We start from the raw sequence: 22,280 nt of genomic DNA on the forward strand, positions 1-22,280 counted from the left end.
AGCATAAGCTTTCGTGAGCTACAGCTCACTTCATCGGATGCATCCGATGAAGTGAGCTGTAGCTCACGAAAGCTTATGCTCTAATAAATTTGTTAGTCTCTAAGGTGCCACAAGTACTCCTTTTCTTTTTGCGAATACAGACTAACACGGCTGCTACTCTGAAACCTCAGAAGATTATATACGGAAAGGTTTGCAGTGGGCAGTTGCCAAAGAGATGCCATATTCCAAAAGTAAACATTTATTTGGTCCTTTACAGCCACCATATTAGATGTGCCTTCTAAATAGGATGCCAAAGGGAAGAGAGAGTACGGAGATTTTACATTAGGGACAGGATCTGATTATTTCTAAGCAATCCTTTGCAAGGCAAATTTAAGGAAATAATATTTTCCAATTGTCCTCCTTTCAATAAAGAATCGAAAGTGCTTTAGTTTCAGTGCTACACCCATAATGAAAAATAACCATTCAAGGTATCTAAAAACACGTTGCCGAGTATTGCCAAGGATATCAAAAGTAAATATTTGTATTGAGCACAGTCTAGAATGCTCTGAGCTTTGTTATGGGTACTATGAGATTTAAGACGCTGCATGTCTGACACAGGAAGAAAGTTTTGGTGTGACTTGAAATGTAGATATATTCTTTCAAGAGGGTCTTTCATTGGCTAACTCTTTCTTCGGTTATAGGTTTCATGATTAATTTTTAAAAAGTCAGTGTTGTACCTGGTAAATTATTGTCATTTCCTCAGCAGATTTGGCTGCTTTGGTTTTTAGCTTAAATAACATTTTTTGAAAACTGTTTCCATTTCAGGATCAATAAAATGGCCATATTCAAAATTTTATTTGCCACCTTCGTACCTTATGAATTAAAAGTTTTTTTTAAAAAAGGTTAATATTAAACATTCCTTTTTACAAGAAAACCATTGTGCATATTAATTACCCTTGTGAGCGGAACCATAATGCCTTCGAACATAAGTTTAGTGTGGTGCTGAATCCAGAAAAATTGGCTAGCTAGAGGTGGAATGAAGAAATCAAAATATCCAGCTAAAATAAGGTAAACTCCAAGGGTCAGATTCACTTTGTTTCAGATCGCTGGTCTCGGTTATTCTCCCAGTGGTTTTTAAACATCATCTCCCCTTTTTCCTCTCTCTTTTAAGAGCCACGGTGCAGAGATCTTCTGCCTATGCAGATTGTACTGATGGATTGATTTTATTGATTTAATATCTGATTCTGAGAGAGCATTCCCGTCAAATGATGTTTTGATCTGGGTTTTCCCGGTCAAGAGTTGAATTCCGAGTTCTCGATTTTTTTTTAACTTGCGATTTCCCTTTCTCCTGGCAGATATGAATGTATTTCCCTTATTACCCCTGCACGAATTGGAGATGCCTAACCGTTCACCATATCACTTCTTCATTTAGAAGGAGGAAGCCTTCCCCAATACGAACCCCCCTCCCACTTTCGCTTCATTGTTCCACTGATCAAAACTGTTGGTTATTATTTTTAAATTCCATATTTGTTTTCCTAGCCAAACCAAAAGGCGAGAGGATTTGAGGCAGCAAGATAGTTGGATGTACATGAAGAAATGTTATTCCCCACCCCCCACGCCCCTTAGAGTCTTTATTCTGTATCCTATTCATTTCCTCCTCTCCCTTAGTAGATATATCTATATAGACATTATATATATAATCATTTCTTGGCATTCAACAGATTTCTCTAATTTATGTCTCAACAACAAAATAATCACATGGGAAGAGAGAGCTGCTACTGTTGACCTTTCTATTTATTTCTGTCCGCGGCAGGATTAGAGTTTGCTTGAGTTTAGGTAACATGAACTGGAGTGTAATCTACAAGGAACTGGAGTCAACTTGAAAGTGCACATAGCTAGAGTTTATGGATGATCCTGTAGGGCATAGCCTGTATGTATCTTTCTTTCTTTAAAAAAATGAAACTTTCTTTTCTGTAGGTTTGGCCATGACAAAATGGAGAGAAACAGCAGTAAGTAATTCTTTCTTTCTTTCTTTCTTTCTTTCTTTCTTTCTTTCTTTCTTTCTTTCTTTCTTTCTTTCTTTCTTTCTTTCTTTCTTTCTTTCTTTCTTTCTTTCTCTAAAACAAAAACAAAATCAATGTCCTTGTTTTTTAGACTCACAAGCCGTGATTGCATATATTTTGTTTCATCTTTCACAAAAGGGATGGCTGACTAGACTTTTATTACAGGAGGTTTTTTCCTGTCAGGAAGGGAGGGGGCGGGGGTTGTAAACGCAGGTAGGTGTCCGTTTTGATCTGTCGGTAATCACAGGAAGTGAGAGGGTCTGTGTCCTTAAGGTTGTAAATTCCACAAATCTGCTTTTACTTACATTCTCAAAGGTACCTCGGAAAAGATTTTATTTTTTTAAATAATCTCGTGCTATGGTCTGGAAATGGTCTATTATGCCCAATAGTGCTCTGCACTGTTATCGTTAAAAACAAAACAAAACAAAAACAGTTGTATCTTTTGCTTGGAGTCCCAGCCTAATCTGAGGGAAGACATAGTGGAAATATTTGTAGCTGATTTTCTGCTAAGGCAATGAATAAAATCTAAAGATCCACTGGTACTGGAGATCAATGCACCAAGTAGCTTCCTAAAAAAGGTCTTCAGACCTCCCTCCCCTTGTTAACTATATTTGACTTAAAAAATATTGAACGTATTTTGCTTAAACATAGCCCAAAGAGAGGTCAACTGAGCGTCTCCTATGGGGGAGGACAGCTATTTATAATTATAATAATAATTATTATTTTATTATAGCTTGTATTGAATATTCCATTAGGTTGATAGGTTTATATAATTAAAGACAAGCAAGAGGTTGGTTGTTGTTTTTTCCTCCCCTTTTCCTTCTGTTCTATATTGTATACTTTTGTGGCTTTGATGCATAATATCCAGTAGGAGAAAATCATACTTTACAAAAATGACTAAGATTTGTGATCTAACTAGGCTTCGCAGTAATAAAAATAGACACACACACACACACACACACACACACCAGCTTTCCTTGAAACTCTGAGAGCTAAAAGGTTAGGTACATGCTCAGTAGGCCTATAGGCAGAGTAAGACTTTGTGTCTGCTTTCTTTATTGCTATATCTGATTAAATACATTTAAGTGAGAAATTAACAGATTATCAAAGAGATCCATTTTCGACATCCACATAAAAATGAACTGTGCCTACGTGTGTGTATAATCCATGCTGAAGGCTAACTTCTTTCTGTACGGTAGCATTCAGTCAATCTCTCTCTCTCCGGCATGGTGAAAAGTGACCTCTTTCCATAAAATAGCATTCAGTCCCTCTCAGTGTGTGTATGTGTGTGTGTATACACATTGTGCTAGTTTTATAAGACAGTCAGTCAAGGTACGTTGTAAAGGAATGATCTAATAGACATTCTCCTGTTAAAAACCAAAAGCCCCCATTATTTTTGCTTCCCTGACACTTTGGCTAGGAATAAAACATTTGACTGTTGCGGGGAGACGGGAGGATACTTTACCTATAGACACAACCTAGCACTTTACATCTGTCTCTGCTTTTCTTGGGTACCTGTCTCTGTCGAAATTAATTCCCCATAACACTGTGGAGAACAGAAATATAAGGCTTTTTTTTTTAAAAAAAAGTCCAGTCTCAAAGTTCCTGGGTCATGTGCAAGCGAAGAAGTGGAGTATGAACAACCCCTATATGTTATGTCAGTTTCCTACCATGCTGCACTGGCTGATGCACTATCCCTGAACTAATACCTAATTCCTCTTAACTTTTTCCAAATGAATGCTTAAAATAAGATTTTTGGATTTAGGGAGTCTGTTATTATTAGTATTAGCTGGCTTTCTGTTCTGCCGTCATTTCATCCCACCTTCCACTTTTTCATGGAGCTAGTCTCAGCTGCTAAACTCTGGATGGAATCCAAACAATCTGTTGCCTTCACAGCCCCGTTGCAATCTCATGTGGGTGCATTTCTGGTACCCTAGGTGTTCACCTTTCCCTTTCCCCAGGTCCCCAGGTTTTGGAGTGAAAACACTTTAGCCTTTCCAGGAATCAAACAATTATTCAGTGCATCCGAGGCCCAATTGAACGAGCTTAGCCATCTTTTTGCAATAAGGCAGCCGATTTCTTATCAGGTTTGAATTGATGCTAGAGGCCTGGTTCTGTATATCATTCTTGAGATTTCTCTTGTCCAACTACCCGGCTCCTTTTGCTTCTGTAGGCTTGACTAATGACTGCTGCAAACGACAATGCCTGCAGAATTCTAATGGCCAGGATGAGTCGGGCAACATTTACACTTCTAAATTTATTTTAAAGTATTTTACAGCAGACCAAGTTAAGTTAAGTTCTGCCTGCTGCTCTGGAGGTACAGCTACAACCCTTGGAATTACTGAAACTAATAAACGTTTTATTAAAAGGTTTTGACGGATTCACCTTTGGGATTAACTAAAATAATAGTTTATTACACAGTGAAAGATTAAACTGAAAGTACCCTAGTGAAAAAAATAAACATTATAGATAACAGAAAACTCCTCTTCAATCATTATAGTCCATTGTTGCCATTCTCCACCGCCCAATGAAAGTTGTTTTTTTTTAAATTCAAATACCTCATTTGGTAGCTGAAGGCAATTAGAAGGTTTCTCCAGAACTCCATGTATCTTATTCGCTCATTAGAATACACATGGTTCTGGGTTTATACTCTGTATATTTGTATAGAGTGCGGTTGATCGACAGAAAATCGAGATAGATAGGAATATCCAAAGATAGGAATCTTATGCAGAAGAATAAAGTGATCACACTAGATAATTTTTCTTCATCAGTCCTAAATAACTAATTCCAGTGCCTTATAGAACAGTATTCATCACCTAAAACAACAATGATACACACAGACTTGTGTGTCTGTCCCTGTGTGTATATATGGGGGGTGGAGCGGGGTGTGTGTGCATATATGTGTTAGTTGTGTGTGTGTAAACATACACTCACATACAGAGATACACAAATACTTTAAAACAGTTTTAGATGTGCAATATGTAATATTTACACTTCAAATCATAATATATCTGATACATGGTTATAGTATGCATATATATGTACAGTACACTGTATTTGTTTTATATATAATATATAACAAAAACAGTGTACTGTACATATATATACAGTGTATATATAATACGTGTGTGTGTAAATCCTGTACATTTTGAATATAAAAGCTGTATTCATTAAACTGGCTAGGAGAATTGATATCTGTAAGGTTTTAATAACAGCTATTGATTCAAGCACTCACCAGTCTCTAACCTATATTGAGGAAATCTTTGTACATATAATCTAATTAGACACTCTGTCACACATATGTGTGGTAAGAGCAGTTTGGCCATTTGAAACCCAAGTAGGAAAGGGTGCTCTTTTGCTGCCCTTTGCTTAAAAAGTGTCCAGTGATTACTTCACATCCCCAGAGAAAGCCACCACAGAATTGATTTTAAATTGCAAAGGGTGTCAGTACCAACCAGAAGTGCCTGCAACCTGTGCTTCTTATTTCCCCATAGGCGCAGATTCAGAATGAGAATCACCCATCGGAGTTTTCTCTTTGCCATTTACACGCCAAATGTTCTATGGCGAATGTCACACGAAGTGTAGCCCCTGTTCAGCTGAATTATTTACTCTTGCGCCAGCTAGGAAGGGAATCCAACTGAAAGAGACGGCATTTAGCAGGACTATATGAGGCAGGGAGGTTCTCTCTGCAACACTGAAAATAAACGCACAGTAGGATTTATCAGAGTTATCCTAAAGTTAGTTGCGGGCCAGGACGACGTAGCTAACTCTTATATTGACCCTTCAACCTCATGGGAGGTTGGTATGACTTTCTATTCCCCTGCACAATTTAAAATAACTAATATTATCATTCTAACCCACTCTACTGTCTCAGTGGCTAAGCCCAGATCCACTTTCTCTGAGCATCGGGGCTTTCAAAGTCCTTGTCAGGAGCTAGGTGCTATCACAGACAGAATCAAGCCATAGAAGTGCATTCTCTGTAATTATTAATATTATCATTCTGGGGGACGATTTCAAGGCTGAATGGGTTAAGCTAGTAAGTGCCACTCAAGAAGAAGCTTTCTAGGATAATACAGAACAAGAGCTGTCTAAAGTTTGTATATATTTCCATACCACACAATAACATCCACCTAACTTCCACTGAACGGTTCTCTCTGCAACTCCCCCCCGCCCATCCCCGTAGAAGACCAATGTTTTCTTTACAACTTAACCTATGGTTCAGCAGCATGAGATGAGTCATTACAGGTATTGTTTGTATAGAAAAAGTCAAGGAGAAACCCTATAGCCTGTATATATGTCACTTAAAAGGATCCTCCATCAAAGTTTTTTCTCCGTGCTGAAAAGGATAGAGCCGTCAGACTCAGAAAAGATTGTATTCAGAATTTATTGATTATAACTAAAATACATATTTTCAGCCTTTTAAATAGGTTTGAAGAGGCTAAAGGAGAATAAGGAAGCGATCAGTTGTAGTTATATGGACCATTAAAGACAAGCAAATATGGTATATGAAATAAATTAAACTCTACCGATCGCAGGTTTATTAGCTAATTTCAATTTATTTAAACAGTTATTCTTTAAGGACCATCTCTAACAGGTTTGGTTTGCTAGTTCTCAAAGCTGCAACACATATATTTTCTTTTCGAGCTAAATGAAATCACATGAGACGTTATAAAGAATTGAGACATAACTCGTTTACCCATCCTGGCTACTTTGATCTATTACAAATAATAATCCTCTTTTAAAACAAACAAACAAACAAACAAAAAAACAAACAAACAAACAAACAAACAAAAAGTAAAAGCATGTTTCCTACCAAGCAGGAAGTTATTTTTAAGCTCCCGTGTAGGTCAAGTCTTGAAGTTCATGAACTGAGGCTCCAATATAAATAATAATAATAATTAATAATAATAATTAATAACAACAACAATAATAAAATATATTTGTAATTCAGATTCAAATCTCCTCTCAGCTAAAAGGGCATCTTCGCCAAAACCAGATTTTAAGGGGGGTTTGGGGAGAGGTGATAGAAAGAAAACCAACAATTTCTCCAGCATAAAAATGAAACATCAAATTAGTTTGCCTCTGGGCTTCATTTTTCCCCTTCTACATTATAACTAGTTATTGAACTAGCTAGAAGATCTAAAGGCCATTTGTGAGGAGACAAATTTCAATGGAGTTCCCCCATCAATAACTCCTTGGCAGTGACCTATTGGATCAAGTCAAACAGTTGAGGTGAAATTCAGGTCACGCTGTCTAACCAATATTAAAATGCGCCCACTTTTTAAAAAGCCACTTTCAACGAGATTTGAAGAAAATTGAATTCCTGGGTGGAGTGGGAAGGGGGGGGATAGAGAAAAAGAGAGAGATTGAGAAAACGGTTTGTATATATTTTTACAAACAAACAACAGGAATTCATCTTTAACATTTTAGAAAGAAGGGGTAAATATTTACATTATTACTGATTCGGAGACTAAAGAGACTAAAAAGGAAAATGTGAAGGCGAGTACTTCTCCTGACATGCTCTGGTTATTAAAATCGTTTTAGGCCGATTCATTACTTTTACTGACAACAGATTTAAGAAAAAATCAATTAAACATTTGCATATTTCTTTGCATAAATTAGACCTGTCTATTTGTATTATGAAGGAACAAAAAGAAAAGGTCTTTTTTGCACTTACTGCTTTCAAGTTGTTAGAAAAATTAAAATTTAATTAATTACATGTCATTGCATAATGTCACAGAGAAACCAACTGTTTTTTTCTGCAAGAAACTATCTGTCTCCCCCTCCGCCCCCAGCATACACACTAATGTAACTTATTGTACAATAATCACCTTAAAATAAACCCTTAAATGCTTTGAAATAAAACTCTACTCAAAAATTTATTTCTTGCCTATGAATCTCAAGAAGAGATAGTTCATAGTATGAGGTTTGTTGTTTTATTATTATTATTAAACACTGAATAACAAAACCCCAGTAGATAGGTACTTCATTTTTCTAGGATGCACAGATTGCTAATGGCTTGAGGTACAGGTTACCAAACGGTCAGTATGGTAATAGCTAAGACAATGAATCCGCAGGGACAATAGTCACTTATTTTTCTTCAGTACTGTCAGAAAGGCGCTTTGTACTCAAAAATGTTCTTGAAATGGTAACCAGATCTATATTTTGCAACCTGATCCCTGGGTAGAGAAGGAAATAAAGACCAGAAATTATTTTTTCGAGGTGCTATATTTCTCTTGGCGTTGTCAGTCCAAAACTGTTTGTCGACATTGTTGGGTTGGCTGGGGAAATTGAGGCGAAAGAGAGAGGGCTGGGAGGGAAGGTTTACAGACAAAAGAGCCAGATTCTTGTACAACTATTCTTCACACGTCCGTGCAGACTTATTTTATGGAGACAAAAATTCTTCCAAACACTTAAAGCAAAAGACACATCTAAAAACTCCACTAAAAACTAAAAAAAAAAAAACAAAGAAAAAATCAGACAAGTGAAGGGGGGAAATATATTTGTGTACTGCTTAGATATAATGTGCAAGAAACTAAAATAGAAGGGGGGGATGAACTTAGATTGACAAGACAACAGGGCCAGGCGCTTCTTTAAATAAAACCTTTTTTTTTAAAAAAAAATATTTGCAATTAAGTCCCAAAGCTATAAGAATAACAAATAATTGAAATAAAATTGCAGTTCTCCCTTGGCCATCTGGAACACTGAGCCAAAGGCTTTTTTAAGCCTTCGAACTGTAGATCTGTAACTCATTGGTAGAAATTAGTTTAGGTGACCTTCACTCCTTGGATTTTTGAACTTTTTAGTTGTTTATGATAACCACCAAGTATGTTGGTAAATAACTACCTGTGGATATATTTTTTAATCCCTCTCATCTGTGGCTTACCGAGATTCATCCATTAAAAAGACATGCCTAGGTAAAATTACTTTATTAACTCTACATCTTTATTCAATATCTCCGCAGCCTTGGAATAAAGTTTTTGCATCCGTATGAACAATAAATGTCAAAATCCTGTATGAGTCCAAGGTGTTCGAACAGCATGAGATATAGCTAGTGAAAAGGAATGTATTAGATAGATTTGAATCAATGTTTTTAATACCAGAATACATTTCCATTAATGTCTTTTGCAAACTCTAGATTCTTCCCCCACCCTCCTTGCAACTTTTATTTAGAGAGATAGGATTCTACTTGCTTATATCAAGAGATGGAACATATCTAATTTTAATAAAGTAGGGCTCATCTTTGTCAAGCCATTGGATAAGCAATTAGGCCATGGGAAAAATATGCCAATAAAAGCTAGATAATAATGAAAATAGCAAATGAGTTTCCACATGCAACAGTGCCAAAATATATATGGGACTGAGTCTTTGAGTGAGATAGGACCCGCAATCACAAATATGCAAAGCAAACCATATCTGTAAACATCTTAAGCAACATGCTAAGTGAGTGGCCTTTGCATCCTCTCCAACTTTCCTCCAGCCAGAGAGCACTATTCTGAAGTGCAATCCTTTCCCGCCCCACCCCTCAAGCCTCAACACCACAAGTGCCAAATTATACAGTCGTCTATATGTACCCTGTAGAATCGAATTTGTGTGAACATTTGAGAGTCACAAATTCGTCTCTAGGGGAGTATATGGACGATGCCAGAGCCTTGTAAAGTTCTGCTTTCCTTTGATTCCCTTAATTGCAGCTGTTCTAATTAAATCCTCAAATACTGGTTATGTCATTTTAAAAGGTAGTTATTCAAGTGCAAAACAGCCGTAGCTTCTGCCAGGACAGCGTGGGGGTGGCTTGTTAAAGGTAGACTGAATAATAATGATGATTGGGGATGAGGATCATAATAATAATAAAATCACATTATTACTTTTCATATAAAGAAGAAATAGCAGAAGTCTGAGCCAACAGCACAAAAAGCCCCAACCATTTCAAGTGACTGATTTATGGCGTTTTACAACCCCATAAAAGCTGTAACAACGAGCCAAAAGCCTCCGACACCGCTGGCACGTTTAGTCTAATAAATAAAACATAAACAGTTAACTTTATGTGTCACTTTTATTGTTATCAAGTAAAATATGGCAATGCCCTGCAAGCTATGATTTTCAACTATAATTGTTATCAAGCAGTACAAGGGATTAATCCGACTCCCTCTGCCCCTCTGTTTAGTGCAAGCTATAGATAAAGCCTTTAATTGCAATAACTGCTCTCTCCAAAATATTTACATCGATTTCCAGTTTCTGTACTTGCACCGGGGGTCTATTTGTCCTGACATCTGGGAAAGGGAGCCATTTTTATATATGTTATCTCAACCTTTCCTCCCTTCCTCTATTAAAGCAGCTAGTTAAATGGGTCTTTTCAATGGACGTTACAAGGGAAACTAATTCTCTGGATGGATGTGGAGCTATGAACCACATTTCTATCTATCTATCTATCTATCTATCTATCTATCTATCTATCTATCTATCTATCTATCTATCTATCTATCTATCTATCTATCTATCTATCTATCTCACATACATGTATGTTTAATTAAATGTATGTATGTAATATATGTATATTATATGGAGCTTTGGCAGACTGGAAAGGGCAGAATTTTGAATGACGAAAACAAAGCATAATCACCCTTTAAAAGACAGTAGGAATAAAAACACACGAGTAGTTTTACAAGTAAAGAATTGTGGTCACTCCAAAAGCATTCCAGCTTTCTGAGTGGGTGGAAAGACTGTGTAGCTATGATCTTTAATACACAAATAGATCCTATCAGTTTCCAAGGAAATGAGATATCTCTTAAGCAAAGGTTGGGAGCATTTAGAAAACTCTAAATTATGGAGCCATGATTTGCATATTCCCTGTTACCTCTCAGGTAACTTGTTTCCTTCCCTTCCCTCCCCACCCCCCATTTAATGATGTGTGTTTAACAATATTCCAATATTTTGGGTGGGGGAAACAAATTTACCAATAAGGGCACTTAAACTGCCCTATGTTACTTAGGGGTAGAAAGGGGGGCAGTTTTGTAACCTAGCATTTCTTTAAAGTGAAAAATTCAACATAGTCTGAGCATGTCTTATTCTGTGCAGGGTAAAGTGATAGTTAATCTTCATAATTAAGGCTTGTTCTGTTGTTGATCTGCAAGATCTGGGGGGAAGTTCTACCACGTAGAGATTTCTAAAATCCAGCCTACAGCATGGTGGGGGGTATTATGAGGAATATTCCCCATATGTCCCCCACCCCCTTTACAAAAACCGGTAGGATTTTATTCTTTTACTTTTCCTTACACATTTGTCTTTTTCGGCGGCGGGGGTGGGGGGGGGGGGAGGAAGAAAAGGGGGTCGGTTGATCCTTCTCACCATCCTGACCCCTTTGCTCCTAATTTTGAGATCACACAAACAACAACAAACAAAAACAACAATGCACACACACACGCACATACACACACACAAATTGGATACATTTTGAAAAAGCTTTTGGTTCCTTATCCGGGGACTAGGCTGGCTGGTGTGATTGGACAAGGGAGTCACATGGTGAAAGTAACTTTACGGGGTCGCCAGCTTGTAGGAGGGCTTTATGGAGCAGAAAAACGACAAAGCGAGAAAAATTATTTTCCACTCCAGAAATTAATGATCATGAGCTCCTATTTGATGGACTCTAACTACATCGATCCGAAATTTCCTCCATGCGAGGAATATTCGCAAAATAATTACATCCCAGACCACAGTCCGGAATATTACAGCCGGACAAGGGAGTCCAGCTTTCAGCATCATCACCAGGAACTGTACCCACCACCAAGACCAAACTACCCAGAGCGCCAATACAGCTGTGCCAATATTCAAGCTCCCGGCAACCCAGCCGCGCACCAAAGGGGACATGGGCAAACTCAAGGAGGCCACCACCTCTCAGAGAAACCGCAGCAGCTCTGTGAGCAGACTGCTCTTTCCAGTTCCTCCACCTCTCCTTCCCCAGCCCCTCCAGCCTGCAACCAGCCAAACCCTGAGCATCCTAACAGCACAGCTTCTAAGCAACCTATAGTCTATCCATGGATGAAAAAAATCCACGTCAGTACTGGTAGGCAACTTTCTTTTCTCTCCCTCTGCTCTGTCTCCCTTCCTATTTTCACACCATGCGCTCGCTCGCTCGCTCGCTCTCTCGGTTTTTTTTTTTTTATTTCCTTCCCTTCCATGAGAGTCTTTGGGTTAGCACAATTGAGCTGGATTTACGACTCGGAATGGGTAATTACACCCACCATAAATTTTATAGCCAAGCTAGTCTGGGCAGCCTTAGCCATGTGGTTCATTCTGTTATGTATGTGTGAAACTCCTAAAGCTTTGTAAGGGGTACATAAATAATTCAGTCTTTTGAGCCAGGGAAACCCCTTCTTATTAGAATAGAAAGTCTTGGGCTGCCAGAAGTTCTTTATAACCCATTTAGCTGATTACTTTTTCCTGAGCCACTCTAGATTTCCTGTCTCTCTCTCTCTCCCCCTCTCTGTTCTGTCTGCTTCTCTCTCTCTCTATTCATGCTAATCTTTGCTTTTCCAGTGAATCCCAATTACAATGGAGGCGAGCCCAAACGTTCCAGGACTGCGTATACAAGACAGCAGGTCTTGGAGTTGGAAAAGGAGTTTCACTATAACAGGTACCTGACAAGGCGAAGGCGCATCGAAATAGCTCACTCCTTGTGTCTCTCGGAAAGGCAGATCAAAATCTGGTTTCAGAACAGGCGGATGAAATGGAAAAAAGACCACAGGCTGCCCAATACCAAAGTCAGATCCTCGACTCCATCTAATTCATCGGCGGGCACCATTGCTGCTGGTAACGCTGCCCCCAGCGAGGAACTATCACCGGGTACAGCTCAGGATCAGCGAGCAGAGGATATCACAAGGTTATAAACAATATCACACACACACACACACACAAAATTGACTGATTATTTATAGAATCTAATATATATATATATATTTTGGTTCTTTTCTTGTAGTTTTCCTGTGCGTATAAAAAACAATGAGGTCTTCTGTAAGACCACAGGCTTTAGATGCATGTAACATAGCATGAAGCCAGGTGACCGAGAACCTGCAGGTTTTTTTACGCCATTTCAGGGTTTTATTTATTTTTTAAGGGGTAAGGAAGGGGGAGGGGGGAAAAGGTCAATGTTCCGTTAGATGAATTTAATGAACAAATAAGAATAATCAAAAAGAAAAAGAATGTAGGTATTTTGCCCTCTGCGTTACAAATGCACAATGATCTACCGAGGATAAAATGGAGCATTGAAATTCTTTGGTATAAATGTGAAGAAAAAGCTAAAAAAAAATCATCATGTTTCAAAAGGGAAAAAAAAATCACACAAACCAGGCTGAGCGAGTAATTGGTTTAAATTTTGAGAAGCGAGGGAAAAAAAGAAAAGGGAAGGATAGTGACATATTTAAAAAAAAGAGCAAGGTTTAAACAAAGTCAGTAGCTAGTTTTTTTGTCGTGGTTATTTGTGTTTTTGGACTGATTTTACATGATCATTGTAAACTTGCAATAAAGAGTTTTAGTGTGTATGTGAAAGTCCCAGTGTTCAATAAACCAGTGAGTGTGAATTAGTTTTACTTTAATGTCTGGTGGCTTATTTCACTCTCCACATTCCCCTTGCCCTAAATATATATATATATATATATATAATAATCCTGGGATTGTGGCATTAATTCCATGTGCAGGAGTGACTGCTTAAATTAAGTCTAAACAAACATAAAAATAACTCTGTTTTCTAGATTTTATGACATCACAACTTGGTCAATGTGTTTCAATCTCAGATTCTCCCAGTCAAACCTATATATACTTGAGGGTGGGGGGGAGGTGGGAGGGAAGGAATCTTGTTTTGAGAAAGGAATAGTGATGTGTGTTTGGGTTAGAATATCATTCATCTATCTCTGTTTTCCCCCTATCTAATATAAGGGTTTTCTGATTTTTTCGCTTTCTCTACACTTCTGTTGTTTTGTTGTTGTTGAAAGATTATGTGAACTAGTTTCAATAGGTTTCATCTAATATTCTTCCAAAGACAGTAAAAGGTTTGGCAAAAAGGCATTCTTGCTCTTGGACTTTGAATAAATGATCCAAACGGAAAGTGAGATGGATAGTTTAGCAAGAAATTTATCCCCACAATTGAAGGTTTGTTTACTTTCCTGGAAGGATGAGATAACTGTAAGAAAGAGTTGTGTACAAATGGGGAAGTTATACATAGCTGTTTTCTAGGCCCCAATCTTTTGCAGCTTTGCAGCATGCTCCTTTTCAGAACTACTGTCCCAGTCTGAAATAACATAGGGGTGCCAGATTTTCAGGTAGGCCTGTTTAAAGACATTTATTCTTCAAGCATTTAACACAAACTAAATGTCTTGCATTAGGATAGTTGACCAGGTGATTAGATCTCCTTAGCCCTCCCCAGAAGAGAGATTATCAAATCTGAATGAAGGGGATTAGGACAGGGGATCTTTCTGTTACCTTTATTTTTATTTTTATTTCATTTGTTTTTAAATGTTGGTTTTTATTGGCTCTCAAAAACATGTATAGCCTTCCCTTAAACAAATAATGGTCTCAGAACCTATTGTGATAACTGGTGAGATTGATCCTGAAAGGGGAATATAGATTATGATTACTATTTATAATAGGTTTTGTACATGTAAAGCTCATCAGTTTTTTACACTCCTGCTGAGGGACATTAATATAAGAGTGAGAATGGAGAAAAATGTTGCCATTGTAAATAGACATCAAGTCTATAGTTCTCTTTAAACATTTCCACCTCCATGCAGAGGTATGTGTTATGAGTTGGTTGCAATTTTTTCTCTCCCTCTGGTTCCTTGCCTGTAACAGACAATCTCACACACTTTACCAGTAAAAACAAACACAAAAACATGGTATTTAAATTCTTTTTATATACAATAAAGTGAATGAGCTAGCTAATCTGTAACAAAGCATCCTCCAAAGGGAAAAAAAAGATCCTTTACTTGAGGTTAGAGACACTGTCTTCAGACACATCCACCATGCATATACATTGTAAAGAAAACAAAGGCTAAAAGTCCTAACCTTGTGATAATGGTGCTGCTAGAAAGTTGAACTGGCAGTTCATAGCCAAGCAATTTGTGTGTGTGTGTGTGTATTCATCAGTGAATGTGTGGAAACCTAGATCTGCAGACTAAACTGAGGCTAGTGGGGGTGGGCTGGGTGGAAATATTTCTGTTTAAAGTTTGATCCGCTTTCTCCCCCCGTCCCCTTTTTGCAAAGTGCATCATAACTTGATGAATTACAAGGGGGTATTCTGAGAGGGGACTGGCTCTGAATGCGATGAGACTTTTTTGTTGTATGTGTGTTCTCTCTCTGAGTGTCTGATGAGGAAGCTAAGGAAACATTAATCACATTTTCAGCTGTATAGTCTACATAATCCGTAATAAAAAAAGAATCACATTTAGGTATATGCCTTTGCGTTCTTGTACCTACTTTTCTGTCCCGGTTCTTTGCTCTGAGACTAACTTTACTTTTTCACCTTTTCTCTGCATTCTGCTGAGTATTATTTAGCATCTTACTTAGCCTTTAGACTTGGCCATGACACAATTCCTGGCATGGAGGGAGATTATGAATGCATTATATAGCCAGGCAACAGGGGGAAGAGAAAAAAAAATTAATGTTCCTAGCTGTAAGCAGCCTGCACCATAGTCTCTTGACGCCTCCATGTTGAGCGCCTGAAAGATACTTTATTGAAGTTCGGGTAAATGGCAAAAATGGGTTCACTGAAAGGACAACTTTTCTATCCCATCAGCTTTATTCTAGCCAGGCAGGCTGACCTCTAAGCCCCCCTGACCCGGGTAGGTCTCACAACGTGTACCTTCTGTGTCTCTCCAGATAGATTTAGCGGCACCACTACTGTTTAGCGTCTTTGTAGATTTTACCATAGTAATGAGGGAGAGATGGGGCAGATTCAATGCGTGTTATCGCATTGTGTTGTCACCAAAATAATCCAAGAGAAAGGAAGAAGGGTGAAGTTACGGCCAAATCTCTCTTCTCACTTCCCGCCTTCCCATGGCTTATTTCCCAACTGGCTACTACCCTATGACCAGATCAAAGTATCCAACGCCAAGTAAGTAGCTTTGCACTTTAAAAAAACACGGGGGAACTTTGCAAAGCGAGGATTAAAATCAGGAGGTAAATGCAATCGAGCGAGAAGGGAGACAATTTTTGTGTCAGAGGGGAAACAATAGTTTAGTCTGTTAGGAGTGCAAAATGGTCCAGATATACCATGGCACATATGGATCTGGTACAAGGGGCTGCATTACCCCCACTCCCCATCATCCCGTGTTCGAAGATTAGATGCTCCTTCATTTCAGTGCGCTATGTTCCAGGTTTACCTCGGCACATATAGATTCGTGGGGGTATGTTCCCCCTCAAACTGTATTTCATTATTCGTGATTGGATATTCTCTCTACTTATATTATTGGACTATAAAAGTAACATCATCAACAAAAAATGTTTCCAGAGGATCAAATTAACATCTCAGGTCAGTTTATTTTAACTCGTTTTCTTCTAGTCCAATTTGCTTGAAAATGACCTGCTTTTTTTTTTGTTTCCCCTCAAAGCTAGATTTTTGAGGACTAAAATTCTAACGTGAGTGACAAGCAGTTTATAAGGCTTTAACGAGCTATAAAAAAGACGTTATAAAGCCCTTGTATACAGACCCTTGAAGGGACCTCTGTTAAATGTAGTTCAAGAAGCTGTGAAACTTAGTTTCCTGTATTGCCTGTTAAAAAACAACAGCTCCAGAGATGTTTGGGGAGATAACTTCTCACAAACAAGGGCCTTCAGGCGTTAAACTAAGTGCCTTCAGTTTTATGAAAACTTTTCCAGTATATAGATACACATTTTCCCCCTTTTGCCCTAGGGCTAATCCACAGAAGTGGCATAGTTTAGCTTCCAAGCTCTTCAGTTAACATAATATCCCAAGTCTTTACAGCCACTTTTGTCTTTTATCCCTCACATAGTTCGTCTGCTCTGTTAATTGTAATTAAAAGACAAACATTCAGCCAGGGTTAAGTGAATGAGTTACGGGTTTGCAACCATAACTGACAGCACCTCGAACGTGTAACTTACATTTATTGTGGTCTCGTATATCATTATCCATAGATATAGTTTTATGTGCTTCCTAATCTGTCCTTATGATTTATTTTGATGGGCAAGGTACCAAACCAAACATTTTGGGACTTTAGTGAAAGACTAGTATTTCCTTACGAACAGCCAGCAGCCGTTATGGTAATGATATTAACAGTTTCTGGCAAATGCCACCCTTTTCTGTTTGTTTGTTTCATTGGCTATAGATTGTCTTCCTACGTGGAAAAGTATTTTCCCTACTCAGCAATAGATAGTTTTGAGTTGAGAGAGAGAGAGAGAGAGAGAGGGAGAGAGAGAGGTTGGTTTATTTCTACGTAGGGAGTTCAATATTGCTTTGTAAAATATTCACTTTTCCTAAATTAATTTTTTCCCATTCCTAAATTAAAGTTTCCACTGCTACCAATGTCCTTTGTGTAACTCTTTCTGAGGAGCAAACAAGCAACCTGTAAATAATTGAGGGGTAGCCAAGAAAAATAACTCTAAATATATATATATAATGCGATGTATAAGTAATATACATATGTTACTGAGAATGGAAAGAGATCTGTGTTATTAAAATTGCTATTTCAAACTTTAGGGCTTTTTCATAAAGTTTAATTCTGATGCGCTCACTGTGACAGCTGTCACTCAATCAATTCTGTTTGTGTCTGTTTAGTCACTCATAAATATCTGTGTTATTACTTTTTCAGCTAAACAGTTTCATTTCTCTGGGGCTCAGATGTTAACTCCCTTCCACCACCACCCCCATCTCTCTCTGAATGGTTATTTATGCCTCATACTTATTGCTTCTCAGGAAAAGTGGAAATTATTAAGGACAATATACCTCTGAAAAAAATTAACCTTTACCCCAAAGACAGCCAACTTCTTTAGGAAATAGAGCAGAATATAACTAAAGTCGAGTCTCACACGACCATAAAATACCAATTTGTAACACAAACAAAAGGGTATGCTCCAGCATGGGATAGAAGAATTAATTTATTACAAGGTATCAAAAATATTTTAAGGTAATTTTTCCAGATATTTCTTTTTTAAAGGAAGTATGTTGTTTTAATCATCCTCTTCCCCACACCCGAGCTCACTCCTCCATAGAGTGCTCCCCTCTGCTTATTACTTGTGAACCTCACCCAATCACATCTTAATACATTTATTTTCAATTCATTAAATTATTATTAAGCAGACACTTTAACAGGCTTAAAGTGCTTTGCAGCTTTTGAGTGCAAGTTTCCCTTGAGTAATAGCCTTGCAAATTAAAAGTACACACAGAGAATTAAAAGTACATGCACACACACACACACACACACACACACACACACACACACACATGGAGAATTAAAAGTATATGCACCACACACACACATAAATACATACAAAAAGACTTCCACCGGCATATACATGGATAATTAAAAGTAGATGCTTACACACATATATATATACACACACACGTGTTTATGCTCATGTGCACCTTTTATATATACATTCGTATGTACAAAACCTCACACATATAGAGATAGAATTAAACCGTATCGGACACCCACACCCACACAGCCTGGAAGTTGGTTAACCTTCCGAAATGCTGTGAGACCCAAAAAGTAGAAGCAACCTGCTATCAGGATTGTCCATGAAATTATGGTTATTTTATTTGCAATGACTAGATACAGTTTGGCTTACTTCTGGAGCGTACATGCAGCAAAACGTCTGTCTGGCTTCTCTGAAATCCCCCAAAACCAGTTCCCCTGAAGTACCTATAAATATTTAAAGAAGACCCAATAAAGTGTTTACTCGCAGGTTTGCTTTGCATTAGCTAGGTCATGACCCCAAGTTTGGACAGCAGGACAAAGGACCTTTGACTAGGGTCTTGAAGTTTCGTGTTAGGGAACGGCATAATCCCAAAGTTATTGTTTGAACCAGCAGGTTAATTTACTTGTTTGGCAACAGCTCTGAAGTCTGGACGTATAACTTTATCTAGCCCATGTCTCTAGCCTCATCTAGGACTACTTAGACTCCTCTTTTATTAAAATATCCAGATTAGATGATTGTTAAAGCGTTACAGTTTACTTCCATTTAAATCCAAGAAGGTTTTTTTTTTAAAGGGTCTAAACTGCATAATAACAAATAATCCCCTAAAATCCTATGTTAAGGAAGTTACCTTCTGTACACTTTCCAGACTATGGAGGTCCTGGCAGGTAAAAATTCGATACCTCCACGCGCCATGTTTATTTCAATGCTTAAATACAGCTATACTGGTTTGTAGAATACTTTCAATAAATTGGGGGACGGAGGAGGCTGAGGGGAAACAAACAAACAAACAAAAATCCGGAAGTCAGTGGCAAACCCCCATTGACCTCGCTGACTCAAACTCAAGTCCTAGGTGTCTCTGGTGCAGAGGCTATACCGCACTAACTCATCTTAATTTAACAATTAAGGTTTGGAAAGATAATAGTCTGGCTTGATCCTTGGACAGTTTTCCCACTGCAAGCATGTAAAATAAAGCCTATGGTGTCTATGAGACGATGTTGACTGTAGCTAGAGAATTATTCTGCCAGCACCCTGCTTGAAAGAGTGCACTAGCCGCATTCTTATTATTTTTTTAAAGCTTTGGTTTAGATTCTTTTCCTTCTTAAAACCAAAGGAACAGATGGTAAAGCTGAATTTAAAGTTGTATAAACTTCACCTCAGTGCTAGAATGCCGTTTGCATGGGCCTCTATGGGCACCGAATGTATAAAGTTTGCTCTTGATAACAATATTTATATATTCAGTATACAGAATTGACCCTGGGTGTATATACAGCGAGATAGCTTTGTAAAAGGGCATGAGCCTGAAATGGGCTAAATATTTTAGGACTTGGTTTTAAAGAGACCTGACTTCTTCATGGGCATATTTAATAAGGGAAATGTTTATTACAAATAAATAAATAAAATAAATGCTGATGATGTGAAGGAAAAAAGGCAAATGCGAAGGTAACCCCACCCCATTTGTAAAAACAACAACAACCTCTCAAGTAGTTTATTTCAGATTTTGATTCTCTCTCTTTTCACAAAACTGGAGCTGCTTTTAGGGGAGAGAAACACAGGTGGAAAAGTGGGACTAACATTGCTGTATGGGAAGAAAATGACCAGTGTTTTATATAGCAATGGCTTGATGCTACTGGGAGGCTTCTTTAGCTTGACGATCTGCCTTTTTACGGTGAATGTTTTAATATCAAGTTTACAATATACATCTTGGGTGGCATAAATCGACCGATACGTACAAATGTAGTCGCCCCATGCTGGTCATCCTAACCTTTCCTTTCCTCTCCAAGGATTTTCGGAGATTTAGAAAATGCTGTACTGGCTTTGCTGTTACTATCTGCGCCATTCGTGAAGAAATACAGTATTGAGAAGTGTTTATACTCCCCGGCGCGAAACATCAAGACCTGTAATTTTTTTTTAATCTAAACAGTTCTCCTCTCTATCTGGAAACCATCTTTCTGGGTACGAAGAAACTTTTTTCCTAATATGGGTAGAAAAGTCTTAGAACCAGCAGCATAAAGACTATTGTGAAGATAAACCTCCAATGTGAGTGTGTGCTTGTCAGAGTGTGTTTGTATGCCTGCATGTCTGCTGTGTGTGTGCGTGTTTGTGTGTGCATGCCTCTCTGTGTTTGTGTGAGTGTATGTCTGTGTGTATCTATGTGCGTGTGTGTGTTTGTGAGTGCCTCTGGGTGTTTAGGAGTGTTTGTGTGCCTGACTTTGTGTATGTGCTGTGTGTATATCTGTCTGTGTGTGTGTGTGTTTGTGAGTGCCTCTGGGTGTTTAGGAGTGTTTGTGTGCCTGACTTTGGGTATGTGCTGTGTATATATGTCTGTCTCTATGTGTGCGTGTGTTTGGGAGTGTGCATGGGTGTGTGTTTGTATGTCTGTGTCTATGGGTGTGTGTTTGTGTTTGTACGTGTGTATTCTGCTTTCAGAGGGCGTCACAGAACAGACCCAAGGTTTGGCCTGACCATTGTAAAGAGGGAATTCCTTGAAAGACTTCACATGGGTATCTGGCAGAGGCAAACTGTAAATCCAACTGTTTTATAGCCCGGGCAGCAGATGGTTTAAAGCGCACTTTCCCCCCTTGGATTACTGTTTATCACAGAACTTCTAGGCCTGCAATCTATCGACCTTTTATTCTTGGGGTGGTGAGCTGGTTTGTTTTGGTTTTAGTCTTTCCATTTGATTGCTAACCCTTTTATCAAATGGCTTCTTTTAAGATCTTTACCCTAAAACAGCCCTTCGTGGTCACTGCGGATGGCGATTAACTCTGGCAAGAGATTGCCTTCTTCTGTCCCTGCTTTCCATATTTGCAAATTAAGTGCTCCTGTGATCCGATCAGACCTTCATTACCGGGGGGAGAGGAGCGTTTTGAGGAGGGGGAGGGGAGAGGGACGGGTGTGGTGCCTAAAGTCACATTAGTCTCCGTGGGGCGAGCAACCCTGGCTGACGTGTTATGAAACAGCTTGAACGTGTTGTGTCTATACCCTCCCTAACCCATCCATCCTCCTTCGGCTAGCCCTCTCTTTTGTTGGCAGAGCTGGGATGAACCCCACCCTTGTAAATAGAATCCATGTGGCCAAAAGAATCCGAGGCGTTTTGCCTTTGGGGTTAATAGGGGAAGGCCGTGGCTGTTTTATGCCCCTATCCTGTCAATCCGTGGCTTGTAGGCATGGCAGAACCGTCTCTACTTCTTGCTCTTTTAAAGCTTTATCATATGCCCGGCATGTTTGGAGAGCAAGGCTTGGAGATAGCTTATTAGGTTAAATCGTGCGTGTGTGTGTGAGAGAGAGAGAGTGAGAGAGAAAGATTGTAGAGTCAAATTTAATTCCATTGTTTCTTATCACAAGGTTCCTTTGGAAGATCTAGAAAATGCCCCAACAAGTAACCAACAAACAAAATAATAACACTGTCTCTTTACGTCTATTTCCTTGTAACATATGGGGCTCTTCGGCTTCGCTGTATCCATCACCGCTTCTCTCTCATTCTGATAACTGAGAGCGATTTTCATAACGACTTGCAAGAGGATTATAAAGAATTATGGGCGCTCAGCAGAGTCCTCCGGTGAACTGTTGGCAAGTGTCACTTTGCAAACTGAC

At 38.5% G+C, this 22,280-nt stretch overlaps 2 protein-coding genes across 7 annotated transcripts in view; both read left to right on the forward strand.

Moving 5' to 3' along the window:
- Positions 1-22,280, forward strand: part of HOXC6 (homeobox C6) — a 71,044-nt gene that overhangs the window by 29,740 nt on the left and 19,024 nt on the right. For 4 of the 6 annotated variants that reach the window (XR_006278371.1, XR_006278372.1, XR_006278369.1 and 1 more), the window contains exon 2: positions 1,957-1,988. The exons of 1 other annotated variant lie outside the window; for it this stretch is intronic. The gene's annotated coding sequence lies outside the window, so the exon portion shown is untranslated. Of the gene's footprint in view, positions 1-1,956; positions 1,989-15,907; positions 16,561-22,280 lie in introns of those variants that run through there. One more of the 6 variants, XR_005289702.2, reaches the window with a different exon arrangement.
- HOXC4 (homeobox C4) lies at positions 11,368-13,630 on the forward strand. The gene is made up of 2 exons (XM_038378414.2): positions 11,368-12,102; positions 12,576-13,630. The coding sequence occupies exons 1-2, from the start codon at positions 11,559-11,561 to the stop codon at positions 12,923-12,925; spliced, it is 894 nt and encodes a 297-aa protein (XP_038234342.1). The 5' UTR covers positions 11,368-11,558; the 3' UTR covers positions 12,926-13,630.

Source organism: Dermochelys coriacea, chromosome 20 (genome assembly GCF_009764565.3).
Source record: "Dermochelys coriacea isolate rDerCor1 chromosome 20, rDerCor1.pri.v4, whole genome shotgun sequence".
In the NCBI taxonomy this organism is placed as follows: domain Eukaryota; kingdom Metazoa; phylum Chordata; order Testudines; family Dermochelyidae; genus Dermochelys; species Dermochelys coriacea.